Raw genomic sequence first — 18,265 nt, 5'->3', positions numbered from 1 at the left:
GCCGCCATGTTTTAATTGAGGAGAATTTAGCATGATTTTGGTCTGCATCAATCTTCCAGTGGAAAGTATCATCATCAACTTCTTGTAGTGGAGGGACTTGACCTTGCAAACAAGCCCAAAGTAAATGAACCAGAGGATGACGGCTTCTTGGAAGATTCCAATCGCTGTTTGAAGAAGCATCACTAACCCGAGCTTGATAAGAAATTCCGGTGACTCTGGGGCCCTGATCACCAACAATGTCTAACAGAGAACCAAGTCCTGTCCAGTTGTCATGCCAGAACAAGGCTTGTCTTCCCGAAATAATATTGCAACCCACATAAGGCCTTGCTAGCGGTCTCAACTTTAAGAGACCCTTCCAAATGCAACTTCCTGAAGAACGAAAATCAGCCTCCCAAAAGATTTTTTCTCTAATCAGATGACTTTTAACCCAGGAGACCCAAAGAGAACTAGCCTGAGAATAGAGCAGCCATATTAACTTGAGCCCAAAAATTTTGTTCCAGTCAATTAACCTTCTTAGTCCTAATCCCCCAGTTGATTTAGGAGAGCAAACAGTTTCCCAAGAAACCTTTGCCCCTCGAGCTGATTCTGCATTGTTGTTCCACAAAAACGCTCCATAGATCTGCTAAAGCTTGAGCATGCACTTGTTTGGTAGCATGAATACTGAAGCCCAAAAGTTAATGGTGCTATTGATCACTGATTGGAGAAGTTGGAGACGTCCCGCAAATGAGAGATGGCGATTAGTCCAAGGGTTTATTCTTCCTTTCACCTTATCTATAAGAGGTTGGTAATCTGATGGAGCTAATTTCTGAGTAAGAAGAGGAACTCCCAGGTAGCGCATTGGTAGAGAGCCATAAGAGAGATTGTGAGAGACTGCTAGATGTCTTATGGTTTCCCTATTATTTCCATCAAGATAGAGGCAAGTTTTCTGCATATTTATGTCTAACCCCGAAACTGACTTAAACTGAGTTAAGATGTCCAGGATTGCAACCAGGGAGCTCTCTGTGCCATCAAAGAAAACCAGAATGTCGTCCGCGAAGCTGAGGTGAGTGATTAACGGACTTCCACATTGCGGGTGAGTTTGAAACCTGTTTTCAGTAGCTGCATTGTCAAGCTGTTTAGAAAGAATGTCCATAACCAGAGTGAAGAGCGGAGCAGAGATGGAATCTCCTTGTCTCAAACCTTTTTCTCCTGAGAAATAACCCACAAGCTCACCATTAAACCCCACTGAGTAAGTCGGAGACGTGACGCAAGTTGATAACCACTTGATAAATTGCTCTGGAAGATTATAAGCCTCAAGGATATTGGTGAGGAAACCCCAGTCTATATTATCAAATGCCTTCGACAGATCAATTTGCAGACAACCTCTCGTCACTGGACCTTCCTTATTGAAATCAGTAACCAGCTCTGTAGCTAGGAGGACGTTTTCGCACAAAAGACGACCATGGATGAAGGCAACTTGGTTCCTCTGAACAGCCTCTGTAGTGAAGAGTTTAAGTCTACCGGCTAGAATTCTTGAGATGACCTTGTAGATTGTATTGCAGCATGAAATTGGCCTGAATTCTGTAAGGGAATCTGCTGCAACTGTCTTGGGGATAAGAGCTAAGATAATTGCGTTAACTTGCTTGAGAAGCTTCCCCGTTTTAAAGAATTCTGAGACTGCGTCAATGACCGAAGGTCCAACAACACCCCACGAGTTGATAAAGAAATCAACTGTGAATCCATCCGGGCCTGGAGCTTTACTTCGAGGGAGAGAGAACAAAGTTGTGGTTATCAATTCAGGGGAAGGAATGGCTATAAGAGTTGAAGCCAAATCCTCAGTGCATCTGAAGGGATGCAACTCTCGAATCTGCTGGACAGTAAGAGGCTCAACTTGAGTATTTTTGGTTCCAAGAAGCTGCTTGTAATACTCTACAACCATAACCTTGAGAGTTGAAGAGTTTGTGACCCTTTCACCATCTGAGTCCAAAAGAGAGCGAATGAGATTCCTTGCCTGATGAGCCTTGACCGAGTTATGAAAGAACCGGGTGTTGGAATCTCTTTCTGAGCACCAACGAACTCTAGATTTTTCTCTTAGAAGGGTCTCCTCAGCTGTTGATATAATGAGCCATCTCTGTCTTGCCAATCTCTCCTCCTCAAACAATGTGGAGTTAGGCGCAAAAAAAATCTGGTTTTGGATTGTAGCTAACAACTCCTTGGCTTCTGCAGACCTAGCTTGAATGTTACTAAAATGAGTGCGATTTAAAGCCTTGCATCCTATCTTAACCGCCTTAAGTTTTTGACAGAGAATAAACATTTTGGATCTCGAGGATATAGTCTCATTCCATGTTGTTTCAACAATTGCAGGGTAGTCTGGGTGAGTTGTGAAGAATGTGTAGAACTTAAAGGGGACTTTCCTCCGCGCTTGAACATCAGTGGTTGCAACTAAGATAGGACAGTGGTCAGAGCCTCCCGGAGCATCGTAGAGTGCATTAGACTGAGGGAAGAAAGCAGTCCAAGCAGCATTGACAAGTGATCTATCGAGTTTACGCGTGATTAGGTCAAGGGGGCGACTATTGTACCAAGTGTGTGAGGCTCCTCTGCTAGGGAGTCCCTGAAGCTCACAAGCATCAATACAGTCCTGAAATTCAGACATACCTTGCAATGGCAGGGGATATGGATGGAGAGAGAAGTGATCCTCTGCACTTAAAATTTGATTAAAGTCCCCAAGATACAACGACGGGTGAGATCTTTGAATGTTGATTTGGTGCAACTCCTTTAAAGTATCCCAGAGGTCCCGCCTGGCAAACATGCAGTTCCTTGCATAGACAAGAGAAACCGAGAAGGAGAGCTTGGTAACCGGATCGAATACTCCACAAACAATGACTTGATCAGTTTTCTTGTAGACAAAAACCTTAAAAGTCGGATCCCATACAATCCAAATTCTCCCATTAAGGGCAGTAGGTGAGTAGTTATAATCATATCTCCAACCATGAAAGGTAGAAGCCATAATTGAAGGTACGTTATCCTCCATAACATGTGTTTCCAAAATTCCTCCTATCGAAGGCCTATTAGACTGAACCCATCTCCTGAGTTCTTGTTGCCGATGGGTTGTATTCAAACCCCTAATATTATAGCAAAAAATCTTCATCATCATTACAAAAGGTGGGCAAAAGGATGAAAGCAGAGCTTTCAAGCATGATGAAGATGAGGATGTCCTTGAACAGGGACCAGTCCTCTAGAGGCAAGCTTAATATTCTTGGAGGTAATCTTCTTGAGGTTGGGCATGCGGGAATTGAGCTTTGTTGGGGGAGGAACCTCTTTACCTAGTGCATCTGAAGGCTTCTTTTCCTTTCCTAGGTTAGTACCAGGAAGAGATGGTGCCTTGCTTGTAGTGTTCAGCGACCCTTTTCCTGAGAGATTAGGAGATTTAGATCTCCCTTTAACTTCTTGCCAATCATAGGGGGATTCAGAGATAGGAGATTCCAGGTATTTATGCGTTGCAGTAGGAGGAACAAGAATCTCAGCTGTGGAGTTTGACTTTGGAGAATTCATCCTGGTAGAAGTAACGACTACTTTCTCTGGCTCAGGAGGGTTGTCAGATATCGGAATACCAGCGACTAGGTGACCTTTTACTTGCCAGATTGAAGATGAAGTTTTCTTAGTTTGGAGATTAGTGTCTACGGAGATCACAGGAAGAGAGGATGTAGAAGCCTTGCCTAGAATTGGTTCATCATTAGTTATAGCCGGTGCGGTTGGACAACGATGGCAGAGGTGGCCAAATTCATTACAGAAATCGCATTTGGGAGGTAACCGGGGATACTCAACCCAGATGTGAATCTCATTCCCTTCATCGTCTTCAACAAGAACAGACTGAGGGAGAGGTTTTTTGAGCAAGATTTCAACCTTGATCCTTGTATTGCTTGCGAGAGGTGGAAGCTGATGCTTTTCAGTATGGAGAGGTTCACCTATACCTGATGCAATGGTACTGAGACCAGGTAGAGAATAAAGCTGCGGGGGAATATCCTTGAGGATAACCCATATCGGAAGAGAGACGAGCTTTAGTGGAGTCAGCGACGCAGTAGAAGACCATGGGGTGACTGTAAACAGGCAATCTCCAGCTTGCCAACAGCTAACCTCTAAGACCCATTTTCTAGTGTGCTCAGAGGGAATGTAGATAAGGACTAGACCATTAGGTAAAGCTCTGATATTAATCATTCCTTCCTTTCCCCAAATCGGATTAAGGTCCACGAAAATCTTACCAGCCGGAGGAAGATTACCATGAAAGTGAGCCACTATGTAGTCTTTCCATGTATCAGAAGACTTGAGAATGACAGAGGTCGGAGCTCTAACCCGAGGAGTACCATCCGCTGAAAAAAGAGGTTGAGCAGCTTTCTTGAGATTGCGGAGGCTAGGATTGAATCTCTCCGCCCATTGGAGCTTTGTGTCATCAATTACAGGAGCTAGTTCCACAGAGCTTTTTTCAAGAAGTGGCTCTGTAGATACATCCGATGAAACTATCTGAACCTGTACTGCATTAGTTGAGCCGGTTTCTGCTGTAGAGGTAGAAGTAACTTCAATCGAATCTCGAGTCGTAATTTGTGGGGGATCTGAGCTGTCCACTGGATCCGGTTCGTCAGTCGCCATGGTAGATGAAACTATAGAAAGGAAGAGGGGGAGAAAGGAGAAGATTCTCAGCGGTGGCGTGAGGCCAAGCCGCCGGTGAGGAGGAGAAAGTAGATCTAGGTTATCGTCTTTTTTATCGCCCTTTTTTCATTGTATCCAATTCTTAGCTCAGAAGAAAATGAATATCATTTACCCTGACTAGTATTACGGGGAAGTTCCCATTATCTTTGTCTCTTGAATTGCAACGTCAGATATGTACAGCAGCTGATCAAAATGAAGCACCTTAATTACTCTGCATGGCTTCATGAGAAGAAATATTCCGTAGGGTGAACCAAGAACAAAGAAACCCTTACCTTGTTATCGAAAAAGACACCATGACTTTGGTAAGTTGTACATATCAGCTGATGAACTCAGAAGAAAATGAAGATGATTACCCTGACGACTATTACAGGGGAAGTTCCCATCATCTTTGTCTTTTGAATTGCAACTTCAGATATATACAGTAGCTGATCAAAATGAAGCAACTTACTCAGGGAAGCAACTTACTCAGGATTTATGAGAACAAATATCCCCTGAACCAAGAACAAAGAAACCATGACTTTGGTAAGTTACAAAGAGATTGAAACTAATTACAAAGCAACAACATAAACGAGGATGGCACGAGATGATCTGTTTCAAAACCCGAGATTCACCTCACCAAGATCCCAACGTTTTCAATTCTGTAGAACGGTAATTTGTTTACGGGACTTTTCCAGGTTGTTTGATTTTTTATTATCAGAGCTACTCACGTTTATCGATCAAGTCCAAGTCCAACCAAATGTCATGTAGAGCAGTTTATGATATGACCCTCACGTTTCCCCGGCCCGTCAATGCCACTCAATTATAAGAAATCTTTAAAACGTAACTATATTCATTAATTATGACCAACTACCATTTTTAGGTTTTTCTTTGTTGTAAATTTGTAACGTAACTGGCACACGGATGAGCTTTTGTATATATGAATAGAACTATTTTTGTCAACGTTATTAATGTTTTGCATTTCTTAATAATTAATAATCATTATCATAAAATTGTTGATCAAGTTGTTATAAAAAAATAACAATTAAATGAATCAAGTAGTTCCTTTCGCAAGTCACACACACATATACATACATGTCACCTTAAATTGCCCATATATAAACTCTTTCTATATATACCTCACAAGACTTAACTCTAGCACACGCACTCAAAACACACAAATAGAGAAAGACAAGAAAACGACATAAGTATATAGCCATGTCCTCATCCATATACTCCTATGTGTTCCTCTTCTTCTTATTTTCCATCGTCCCATACATCCAAAGCCAACCTACTGCTCCAGCTCCGACCACTGAAACAATTCCCATTAATCTCACAGCGAGTCTTGAAACTGGTCACCAGTTTACTACATTCATGCGACTCCTCAACACAACTCAAGTCGGATTTTAGGTAAGCGTTCAACTCAATAGCTCTAATCAAGGGATGGCTATATTTGCTCCAACAACAACCTTAAACCCGGAAACCTAAACGGACTCACATACCAACAACAAATCCAGCTAATACTACTCTCTAAGTGATCTTCTCTTAGCAAGTAATCCCGTTAGAACTCAGGCTACGGGACACGAAGGAGGCGTTTTTGGGTTAAATTTCACAGGACAAAAAAAAAAATTCACAGGACAAGCACAAAACAACCAAATGAATGTTTCAACCGGCGTTGTTGAGACTCGGATCAGTAATGCATTACGACAACAGTTTCCTCTAGGCATTTACGTCGTGGACAAGGTGTTGTTGCCGGAAGAGTTGTTCGGAACAAAGACCACACCCACGGGAGCTCCGGCCCCGAAATCCATAACTTCGGTTTAAAGGTTTCAACCAGGTTGGTCTATGTTCAAAGGTTATTTACTAAACCAAAGTAAAAAAAGAAAGAAAAAAAAAAGATATATATATATATATATATATATATCATGTCCGAATTAAAAACCACAGTGATTGTTGTTGCTTACCATACTTATAAGAGCCTTTGCAACGATCTATAAAAATAAAAATGAGAATTGTTTTTATTAAAATTAAAAAAATATGAAGGAGATATATTTGTGAATTGACTAATGGGCTTGGACAAGTACAATGCTGGAATAATATAGTCTCTGAAAAGATTGATAATGGGCCTCGAAATGAAATTGGACTTTTAGCTAAGTATAGTGAATGGAAAGATACACCTTGGTTTAACCGCGTATGGTCGGAGCCATTTGATTGATTAAAATTACGTTACACCACCAGGAGCCTCTTCTTCTCGTGTCGCCAGCTTTAATGGCCTTTCATCAAAGATATTCTTCTACAGCGATTCATACATGGATTGTCACAAAGCAGCTACATGGTCACAAAAATGGTGGATTATTTCTGATGCACATAAATTGTTCGATGATATGTCTGAGAGAGATGTTATATCTTGGAGTAGTTTGCTCACTGGATATGCACGGCTTGGCCAGATGAAGAAAGCAAAAGGCTCTTCACATTAATACCAAAAATAAAATAAAAAGAGCAAAAGGTTTGTTTCATTTGATACCTGATAAAATCGCGTTTGCGACTGCGTTCTTCAAGACGTTAAAATATAGAGACACGCGTCGTGAATAAAAAACAGAAATCAGTTTTTTCTGTTAAAAGTGAGAGTTTAACTCCTTCTCAACTCTGTTTCTTGATCTTTCTTCTCTTCGTCTTCTCTGAACTCGACTCTTTTCGTTTGATCTTTCTTCTCTTCGTCTTCTCTGGCTCGCCTCTGTTTCTTTCATACTCTGTTTCTTTGATCTTCTCTTCGTCGTCTTTCTTTGATACTTATTTGTCTCTTCTCTCTTACTCTTGGAGTGTTTCTTCGTCTTCTTCTCTCTCAATCGAGGTACACAATGTTTATTTCTTACGTGATATGGCCACATGGGTGGATTGATTTGGCCCTTTGATTTAGAAAAGGAGTATAAAAATTAAGTTCTGTAACGCGTTGATTGATTCGTAACTGGTTCAGCGTATTGCTAATTGTTGATTGTCTCATCCGTCAAGTGGTTTCAACTTCTTTATCTTTGCATCTCTTTTCTCAAATCCTTAAATAGTTTCTTGACTTTTTGTTTACCTTTGTTGTTGCAGCAACTCTATGAAAGACCAGAAGAGTTGAAACGTGTAAAAGAAGACCTGAAGTGTGAAAGACCAAAAGCGACAATGCAACAACAACCTCTTCCCCCAGTTGTTCAACATCTTTATGCCCCACCAGCACAGCCGGACAATATCGGATGGCTATTGCGAGCTACCCTCAATCTGATTGACCATATTGTCAGAGTTATTGGTCAAGGCTTGAGATGGTTCTATGGATTTCGAATCACCTTTTTTGTACAACAAACCCTGTCCCTCCTTGCTATGGGCTACTGCGGCTATGAGTCATTGTGCAAATCCCCGCTTTTCATGGCTGTTTTTCTTGTAGTCACACTTATCAATATTGTGATCGCCGCACACCTCTTCAATGGCGGCTTTGGAAATAGACTACTACAACTCCAAACTCATCTGGAAACATACTTCCCAGCGATGCTCTTCTTAGTGAAATCTTCAGGGTTTGTTGGTATACTGATAGGGTTTGTGTATCTAACGGATGAAGTTGACAAAACTCAAAGCATGGATGCCTACGGACTTGGTTTCTTCTTGGCCTTAATGGTCAACTTCTGCACTCTCGTGAAGATACTTAGTATGGATGATTTTTTGGGTATTGGAGACAGTTTTATGGCTATGAACATTTACTTGTACATGAAATTTCCAGCTGCGGTCAAGAAGTGGAAGTGCATGTGGGCTTTTCCCTTTCTCGTAGAAATGTTTAAGACGGCCCCTCTTAGAATTAGGCTAGCTGAAGAGTTACCGATACAACAACATGGAGAAGTTGTTCAAGCGCAACCCCAAGATGTTGTTCAAGCGCAAGCCCAAGAAGTTGGGATACCTTGTATGGTTACATTTGAAGCACTTTTTGGTGACCACAAGACTGATGTAAAGGGGATTGCTCTTCCGCAACGATCCCACTTTCTGTATTCAGCCAGCAAAAGTGGTAAACTTCAAATATTCAACCGCATCAGTTACGAATGCATTAAGACAGAATATCTCGGGGGAGAAATAGGGTCTCTAATCAGCGGAGGCATATGGGTTTTTGTTGGTTTGAGAAATGGCATTAAGGTGATACGTTATCTCTCTCAGTAATATTCTCCTGTGCTCTAATGTCTAACATATTGTTTAAAAATGGCAGGCTTACAAAGTCGGATCATTGGAAACAAATGTAATGATTACAAGGCCATCTCAAGCCCCAAATACATACCAGATACTATACAGCAGGGTAAGAGTAATGCGTCGTTTTTATGTATCTCTCGGTGGTCAAAGTTAATGTTTTACATAAATATATGCAGACGTTTACTGATGACACCACGAGGAGAAATATAGCGAATCAGTTCCTTGGTCTTGTGACTGCGATGACGTTTGTTGAGGGAATGCTTTTTGCTGGGACAAATGTGAGACTAACTCAAACTCTGGTCATTGTTCTCTTTTGTTTGAGTGATTATATATAAGTTTTCGTTGGTTGCAGTTTGGCCGTATTTCATATTGGAGAGATCAGGATAGCTCCATGAGCGTGGTTCAACCTTTTCAGTATATCGGGACTCTTGGATCTACTCATGATGAGGAGGTCACATGTTTGGTATCCGGAGGAGGCAGACTATTCTCTGGTTCTGCGGACCATGTTATAAAGGTGAGTAATGTAAAGGTTGTATATTATTATATCTTACAAGAGTGATTACATGAACATATATATATACAGAACTCGAGAGAGACTCTAGGTGAAGTAAGTATAGAAAGTAATGATAGAAGGAGAGAATATATCGCAGTAGTGATGACTGAAGATGTCGTATCCTTGACAATGATGATTGAGGATGTCGTATCCTTAACAAGTAATCCTTAAAAAAGTAAACAATTGACAATCTTTATAATTAATGCTCATCTTTTCTTCAATTTCCAGGTGTGGAATCTTGGCACCAGGATGTGTATACAGACCCTGACGGATCATACTGACACCGTTTCTTCCCTGTTTTACTGGAATCGTCACTTGTTATCCTCTTCTTTGGATGGAACCGTGAAATCTTGGGTTTGTTCTAGAAGAGATGATAGGTGGATTTTTGCTTTCTCGCAGGAACAAGGACAGGTAAAAAACAATGATATTCTCTTTATCACCATTCGAGATTCGAGAGTATATATACAAAGTCTAGTTGACACTGCAATGTTCTAAAACTGGCAGAGTGTGCATTCTCTTTGTGGGACGTATGACCGACAGGGCAGACCAATCATACTCTGCTCTTACCAAAATGGAACAGTTGGCATATATAATCTAGACATGTAAGTGAAGACTCTGATCTTAATTCCTTATTCGATTCATTCTGATAAGATCTCATAATTCCTATGTTTTCTGTTACACAGGTTTACACAAAGAGGAACCTTTCCGTCACCTTCTACTATTGAGATTTTTGCAGTTGGTTCAGAGGGATTGTTACTAACGGGAGGCAGGAGTGGGAAAATGCACGCGTGGAGATTTACGGACACCTGAGTTGGAATTATGAATACTTTTGTCATGGCCATGCATCATGTGCTCGTCATTTAGCTCGCTCTCTCTCTCTCTCTCTCTCTCTCTTTCTCTCTCTCTCTCTTTGCCTTCAAAGATCTGTCAAACCAACCTCTTAGCTTTGCTCTTGCTGATTTCTTCTTGACTTGATGACCTTATTAAAACCCATTCACTTGTTTGTTGTTCCAAAGTAGAATCCATTGTGCGGTAGAAATGTTTGTTCGGAGTTGTGGCACTGTGCTTGCAGAGCCGTGCCAACATTGATGAGTATCATAAGCGGTTAAAAGAAAAAATGCCCCAATTCATTAAAAAAATTTCACTTAAGAAAACAAATTAACAAATGATATATAATAATTCTAAAACAATTTTTTTCATTTTATCCACAAAATAGTTAACCAAGTTTTAAAAATAAAGTTACAATTTATATTTACTATTTGCAATTGAAAATGAATTGGGTAAAAAAAAATCAGAAAAAAACAAAGTAAATAAGAAAATAAAATTAAAAAACATGAACTATTTTACCGAAACTGTAAAACAATTTGAGAAAAAAAAACTTTCAAAAAAAGTTTTATCCCTCTAAACTATAATAATCAAAAAAATAATGAAAGATGTAACGAGACTAGTAGAGGCAACAAAGCAAATCTCTTAATTTTACACTAATTTTTAAATAACTATTGTTTTTATCTTTTTCTTAATTAATTAACGTATTAGAAGTCTATGTTTGGATCCTACAAACCCAAATTTTGCTTCTCCGAATAGTGTAAAGTTTTATCATTATAAGTTGTAAACCTATATTTGATATTAAAATAATTTTATTAACAGTAAATTATGTAATCCAACAAATAAATATATGCCTTTTAATAATTTTTGAAATTAGATGCCACAAGCGAGTGCTTCTTTTTCTCTCACTATGGCACGGCTCTGTATGCTTGGTTTTGGATCTCCGAAGTTTGTGGAAGTTGGCAGTGAAGCTCTTCCAAGCTCTTTTAGCAGAGTGAAGCTTAATTCTCAGGCAAGACATGACTTAGGATGGTTGAGAATGAAAGGGAGAGTGAAGAAGAGAGATTAGCTCAAAAACTTGGTGGTTAAAGGCAAAGGTGGATAAGTAGAGGATTATATAGAAATTATGTGTTAAGCTTAGCTCGGACGCAAGACAAGACAATATATATTCCACTTCTTTGCTTAATCTCTATGCTGCTTCCCTTAACCTAAACTCCACTATAATATTTTTTTATTTTGTCTTTTAAGATTATGTTGTTCAGCAAATTCTAGATTCTGAAGATCTACAATTTCTACATCTGCAATTATGGTATTCAGTATAGGAAGTTGGATTATTAAAAATCTTCTGAGAGAGTGAACAAGTGTTTGAGTATATATAATGGTACTGTTAAATGAGAGCTTGGACACCATTTCTCTGCATCTCTCTGAGCCTCCAAATGGGATAAATAGCATCTTCCCCCAACTCTGCTGCCTCCACTTGTTGCATTGCCCAATCGTAGTACATCGTGTGTATGGTGTCCTAAATCCAACAACAAATTCTTAAAATGACTGTGGCATTGGTCATCATATGCTTTGCGGTTGATTTATGATTTTTGATTCACAGTTTCTTTTTACCTGGCCTCCTTCTATGATTTCTCCATTCTTGTCGCGAGCGCAGTAGATTTCTTGCGTTTGGAACTGACATCAAAGACAATAATTTAGCCCATCATATCCAATTCTTAGCTCAAAGGATGATGAGCTCAGAAGAAAATGAAGATCAGTTACCCTGACTAGTATTACGGGGGAAGTTCCCATCATCTTTGTCTCTTGAATTGCAACGTCAGATATGTACAGCAGCTGATCAAAATGAAGCACCTTAATTACTCTGCATGGCTTCATGAGAAGAAATATTCCGTAGGGTGAACCAAGAACAAAGAAACCCTTACCTTGTTATCGAAAAAGACACCATGACTTTGGTAAGTTGTGAGCTCTGCTTTGCACCTTTCAATCACTTCCTTGCTGCAATACTTCTTCAAGGTCTCAACATCTCCCTGCAAAGGTATTGAAATTAATTACAAAGCAACATAAACGAGGATGACACGAGATAATCTATTTCAAAACCCGAGATTCACCTCACTATATGCTTTCAAGACAGGTCTGATGGCTTCCTCAACCTCTGCAGCAAAGTCTGGCAAGGAGAACGATCTACACATGAAAGAGAGATACGAATTATTATTACCAGAGGCACATCTTCAAACCAATAATAATCAGCCACTATATAACTTACGGATCTCGCCCGTGTATCTCTTTGTAAGTTGATGCAGAATCTGTTTCATGCAAGAACATGTCATGCATGCTGCCAAAACAAAAGAATAATTAATGCACATGTAAGGGAGCAAGAGTATGTTGTAAAAATTTGGGAAGATAGTAAGGGAGCAATTAGAGAGTATACTCTTGGATCTTGTGAACAATCGGATTATCACTAGTTTCCCATACTTCCCTCACATCTTCTGCAATCTGCACAGTCCAAATACATTGCCAATTTACGATATAACAAATCTGTGTCAGCAAAGAGATTAGATAATTGAACAAGACGAGTAATAAAGACAAGTTGTTTTCATTACCTCTTGGCTCTTGTTTACAACAGGCGCACTCATCCCGCTTATACGTTTAAATACAGGAAGACTTTGCATCTAAAACCAGATTTGAGGAAAACATTCAACAAGGGCCTTTAAACACATGGAAAAAAATTGACAACCACAAAGAGGGCCACTCACCTTTTCTCTAAAGGATTCCCATTTTGTTTGCCACTTGAACTGTTTTGTTGGCATAACCACCATCTCGGTTCTTGTACTTCTCTCACCTGTGAATGGCGGGGGAGGTGTATATTCCAGGAACTTCCTTCTAGATGTGTTTCCACGCAGTTCATCCTTTACAATGTCAAGTACCTTCTTTACAACTTCAAATGGTTTGGCTTCCTTCAGCTTATAAAACGCCTCGGATACTTTTGGCGAAGAGATACTTGACTTTAATTTTTCAAAAAATGTATGTAATTCCTCCGTAGAACCTGATTGCTGCTGTTTTTCTCCTCCAGAGGTTCCTGTGCCTGATGAACTTGCTGACTCTGCATTCTCCACCTTTCCGAGCTTGAATGACTCCTTCACCTGAACATTAAAAATACACAACCTAGTTAACAAAAACAAAAAAATGCCACAAATGACCACTGAAAGGACAACAATACAAGAGCAGGATTCCAGCAAGACCTCTTCTGTGGCCGCTGAAAACTTGTCTTTCACACTTGAAGAGACCTGCAGTACCGTCAAAGCTGTTTTGTAAGGGACGACTGTTAGCCTTATACAATGTACATTTTTGGCTATTCATACATACATATGATAAGTGAGTTATCATGTGCTTATTTAGGATCCAAACTAGCAAAAGACAAAACAACCCATCTTAGAAACTCTTTGCATCTTTTAACACAATATCAGCTTCCAAACATTCTCCAACCAGGGTGGAGGAAAAAAAACACAGACATGGTACCAATTCAAGGCTCGTGTACCAGAACCATACCTTTTTAGCCGCAGCTTCAGTCTCAGTCCACACACCATCAACTTTATTGTACAGCTGCTCAGTCGTCTGTTTCGTTCTGCATTAGCCATATCTTTCGTAAGTTCCTTTAACACACAATGTATATATATATTGTCTCCCAAGTAAAAATCAATTACAAATGTGTTTAACTTTAACTTACCTTACTTATATTGTCTCCCAAGTAAAGATCAATTACAAATGTGTTTAACTTTAACTTACCTTACTTTCAGGTCCCCTTTTACACCTTTCAACTCTTCAGCTCTTTCCTTCAACTCCTTCATTGTTCTTTTAAATTCAGGATTGCTGCAACCACATGAAAAATCAACAATGTTTAACCAAAAAGAAATTGAACTAAAGAAACATTATCCAATAATAGAAAGATTATATGTTCTTTCACTTATTATAGATATTCGNGTCAAATGGTTTGGCTTCCTTCAGCTTATAAAACGCCTCGGATACTTTTGGCGAAGAGATACTTGACTTGAATTTTTCAAAAAATGTATATAGTTCCTCCGTAGAACCTGATTGCTGCTGTTTTTCTCCTCCAGAGGTACCTGTGCCTGATGAACTTGCTGACTCTGCATTCTCCACCTTTCTTTGCTTGAATGACTCCTTCATCTGACCATTAAAAATACACAACCTAGTTAACAAAAACAAAAAAATGCCACAATTGACCACTGAAAGAACAACAATACAAGAGCAGGATTCCAGCAAGACCTCTTCTGTGGCCACTGAAAACTTGTCTTTCACACTTGAAGAGACCTGCAGTACCGTCAAAGCTGTTTTGTAAGGGACGACTGTTAGCCTTATACAATGTACATTTTTGGCTATTCATACATACATATGATAAGTGAGTTATCATGTGTTTATTTAGGATCCAAACTAGCAAAAGACAAAACAACCCATCTTAGAAACTCTTTGCATCTTTTAACACAATATCAGCTTCCAAACATTCTCCAACCAGGGTGGAGGAAAAAAAACACAGACATGGTACCAATTCAAGGCTCGTGTACCAGAACCATACCTTTTTAGCCGCAGCTTCAGTCTCAGTCCACACACCATCAACTTTATTGTACAGCTGCTCAGTCGTCTGTTTCGTTCTGCATTAGCCATATCTTTCGTAAGTTCCTTTAACACACAATGTATATATATATTGTCTCCCAAGTAAAAATCAATTACAAATGTGTTTAACTTTAACTTACCTTACTTATATTGTCTCCCAAGTAAAGATCAATTACAAATGTGTTTAACTTTAACTTACCTTACTTTCAGGTCCCCTTTTACACCTTTCAACTCTTCAGCTCTTTCCTTCAACTCCTTCATTGTTCTTTTAAATTCAGGATTGCTGCAACCACATGAAAAATCAACAATGTTTAACCAAAAAGAAATTGAACTAAAGAAACATTATCCAATAATAGAAAGATTATATGTTCTTTCACTTATTATAGATATTCGTAAGCCTCACGTTACATAACAAATCACAATATACCTCTCAGCTTCCCCTCTAATATTCTTGGAGAACTCGCTTAGCACGCTGAACCTGCGATGACTCGCATATCCAATAGCGGGAAGATACTCTGATCTTGCGTTTGCTCTCTAAAAGCAAAAACACAAAGTCACCACCAAATCAATCAAAAACCATTTAGTGCGATTTTGATCAGAAACATTACAAACAAAAGATACAAAGTATCTCACCAGAACTCGTTGCTGCATCAGTTGCCGTAAAAAAGGCTGCTTTGTGATCAGTAAATCTCGAATTAGCTTTCTAGTCGCCATTAGAAACAAACCCACCAAGCAAAAACCCTATACCAAGCGCCTCTCGAGAAAGAATCACAGAGGTTGGATTTGGGACTAATGATATACATCAACATATCTCTGTTATATTGTTTACAAGAAAAAAAAAAAGGAAACGTTCAAAAATATTTACTTGAGCAACAAACCAAGAACACTTAAGGCCTATAGAGTATAGAGGTTTTCATCTTAGATACTTGTTCGGAAACACGGATATGTATATTCCATATCTGGATAATAAATAAATGAGAGTTGAATAGAGAGTATATAAGAATAGCCGTTTCCAAACACTACTAAAACAACGCTCGTCTCTGTTTATTAGGTGTCCATTGGGCTTTTGTAAAGAAGCTTAAATTCGACTTGATTTTGATTCAGTTTGGTTGGTTCAATCCGGTTAAGCTGCAAACATAAGTTGAACCATCATCAATCATTACATAGAGAAAGCTAATAATTTGTTTTGAGTCAGAAATCAGAATCAAACATTCAAACTTAGACACGACAAGAAGCTTAGATTCGAATCTAAAGAAGACAAAAGTACAACTAGATCCTCGTTAACTTTTTTTAGTCACAAGCCACGTTAGCAGCGGCGAAGTGTAGGGCTTGCCGGCGAGCCGCCGGCTCCGAAACCATGGCTTGAATGAGCATGGTCTTCACTTCCCATGGCGCATAAGAGAAACTTTTTCTAGCGTAAGAGTTGACAAGAGCTGCGATCCCCTGTTTCAGCAGCGCATCGTATGCGTTACCTTCTTCGTCGTTCCTAGCCGTTGATTCCAACAGCGTCAGATCAGATCTCCACCGTTCTTTGGCAACCATCACTCCGAACATTTTCTCGACCGTTGATCTCTCCGGTACCATCCTCGGCCATGCTTCCCTCTCGCTGCTCCAATACCTGAAGCCAAACTCGAAAACAACAACACCATCGAGTTAGATCTGACTCAGCCATTAATATAATTATAAAGAAGTTGGATTACTGTGGCGTGCATCGTCCTCTGTGTCTGGTGTAGAGGAAACCAGGCCTCGTCGCCGATGAATCTCCGGCGAAGAAGCAGAGGACCAAGAAGGTGACCAGAACGAGTCGACTCAGAGAACAGTGAGAGTCCATTAATTAATCAGTCAGTCCTTCCTTCGTCTTCGGTCTTCGTTAAATCGCCATCAGAGAATCTGAGTTTGCTTGAGTTATGTTCTCTCCTACTCAATTTGTCTATTTGTTACCTCGGAAACAGAGATACACTTTTGACTCATATACCCTTAGAATTCAAATTATTTTTGTTAAAGTGGATAAAGTGACTATTTTATTAGAGGGATATAAGCGTCATTGTATAGACTCACATGAGTTTGTCTGAATGTATTTTTCAATTGTTTTGCATATCGTAGTCAGTCCTCACGTGACAATGCAAGCTCCGCACCAAGATCCCAACGTTTTCCAATTCTGTAGAACGGTGATTTGTTTACGGGACTTTTCCAGGTTGTTTGATTTTTTATTATCAGAGCTACTCGCGTTTATTGATCGAGTCCAAGTCCAATATAGTATTTAAATTCAAAAACAGTAAATATCATTAACGAATATAAGGTGTTACAGAAGATAAGACCTTCGAAATTGATCCCTTGCATGTCCAAAAAAAAGAAAAAAAAAACAAGGAAACAATGATAGAAGACTATATCGTTGAAGATTCATATATACACACCTAGCTAGCCACTCAATTGTAAGAACTTTTTAAAAACGTAATATTCATGAACCATGACCAACTACCAATTTTTAACTTTTTCTTTTATTGTTGTAAATTTGTAATGTAAGACTCTACTAACCGTCGTCTTGTTATAACTCTGTCAATCATTTGGAGAAAGTATACTATAGCTTTGCCCAAAGAATGTTTGAAAAAATTAGCTTATCTAAAGTCAATCAATTAAATATTGTTGATAAAAAGTGGTCAATTAAAATAACGGCAAAAAACGACTAAAATATTAGTAAACTCTACCAAATTTATTGTAAAATTTGAGAAAGGCTCTACCCTAATAAAACAATAAACCATACATATTTTGTTGTGAAGCAGAAGGTTTTTTTAATTAATACCAATAATTTTGAATATTTACAACCATAAGAACTTTTAGATATTATATTTCAAAAACTTAACTAAATGGGCTGAAAAATACATACTTAATAATGTATACAAGAATAATATTACTTGACCAGTGTTGAAAAGTAATAAGGCAAGAAAATAATTTTCAGTGTATAATATATTCTTAAGAAAATAAATTAAAGAATTGTATTATTTTTCATCTTTGAACAGGAAATAAGATATTTAACATATATACATTTGTGTTCTTAATTATATATATGTATGTAATTTTTTTTCTTAAAATTTCTGGTTTTATAACTTAATAGACGATTACATAGTTTAGTTTATATGGTGTCAAATCAACAACGATCTCCGGATTGAACAAGCCCGGTACGAGAACCTAAGAAACAAATAATAAAAAAGGAAATCAGGCGGAGGAAAAAGAGCGGAGCCAGAGCAGAAGAAGATCCTGAAACTTTGGACTGTCATTCCTTGCCAAACAAATATCACGAATCCGCCTATCGAGCTGCAGAAAGAGGCCTTCAACAGGGGTTCGGACGCTGGAGAAAACTCTTGCATTTCGCTCATGCCAAAGAGTGTACAT

The 18,265-nt window shown here is 38.9% G+C and overlaps 2 protein-coding genes and 1 pseudogene across 3 annotated transcripts; 1 reads left to right on the top strand and 2 right to left on the bottom strand.

Moving 5' to 3' along the window:
* Positions 5,878-9,916, top strand: LOC104766778 (annotated as a pseudogene).
* LOC104766777 (mitochondrial import inner membrane translocase subunit TIM44-1-like) lies at positions 11,634-15,589 on the bottom strand. Of its 2 annotated transcripts, none has more exons than XM_019241228.1 (14): positions 15,509-15,589; positions 15,303-15,409; positions 15,075-15,158; positions 14,838-14,913; positions 13,489-13,533; positions 13,003-13,389; positions 12,850-12,918; positions 12,678-12,742; positions 12,513-12,581; positions 12,358-12,430; positions 12,172-12,276; positions 12,011-12,082; positions 11,861-11,923; positions 11,634-11,765 (listed from the first exon to the last, which is right to left on the bottom strand). In XM_019241228.1, the coding sequence occupies exons 1-14, from the start codon at positions 15,587-15,589 to the stop codon at positions 11,634-11,636; spliced, it is 1,428 nt and encodes a 475-aa protein (XP_019096773.1). The 2 variants fall into 2 exon arrangements, with proteins under 2 accessions (XP_019096773.1, XP_010489028.1); XM_010490726.1 differs by having other exon boundaries at positions 15,515-15,589.
* On the bottom strand, positions 15,999-16,799 carry LOC104766776. The gene is made up of 2 exons (XM_010490724.1): positions 16,576-16,799; positions 15,999-16,493 (listed from the first exon to the last, which is right to left on the bottom strand). Exons 1-2 carry the CDS (start codon positions 16,704-16,706, stop codon positions 16,166-16,168), a joined length of 459 nt encoding a protein of 152 aa, XP_010489026.1. The 5' UTR covers positions 16,707-16,799; the 3' UTR covers positions 15,999-16,165.

This window comes from Camelina sativa, chromosome 19 (assembly GCF_000633955.1).
Source record: "Camelina sativa cultivar DH55 chromosome 19, Cs, whole genome shotgun sequence".
Lineage (NCBI taxonomy): Eukaryota > Viridiplantae > Streptophyta > Magnoliopsida > Brassicales > Brassicaceae > Camelina > Camelina sativa.
Note: the sequence above shows the minus strand (reverse complement) of the source record. Positions and strands in the feature narration are given on the sequence as shown.

Coding starts and splice junctions, on each gene's coding strand:
- LOC104766777 (XM_019241228.1), bottom strand. CDS start 15,589: ATGGCGACTAGAAAGCTAATTCGAGATTTACTGATCACAAAGCAGCCT. Junction 12,743..12,849: donor TTGTAAACAAGAGCCAAGAG/GTAATGAAAACA, acceptor TGGACTGTGCAG/ATTGCAGAAGATGTGAGGGA. Junction 11,924..12,010: donor CCCCCGTAATACTAGTCAGG/GTAACTGATCTT, acceptor CTTTGATGTCAG/TTCCAAACGCAAGAAATCTA.
- LOC104766776 (XM_010490724.1), bottom strand. CDS start 16,706: ATGGACTCTCACTGTTCTCTGAGTCGACTCGTTCTGGTCACCTTCTTG. Junction 16,494..16,575: donor AGAGGACGATGCACGCCACA/GTAATCCAACTT, acceptor GTTTGGCTTCAG/GTATTGGAGCAGCGAGAGGG.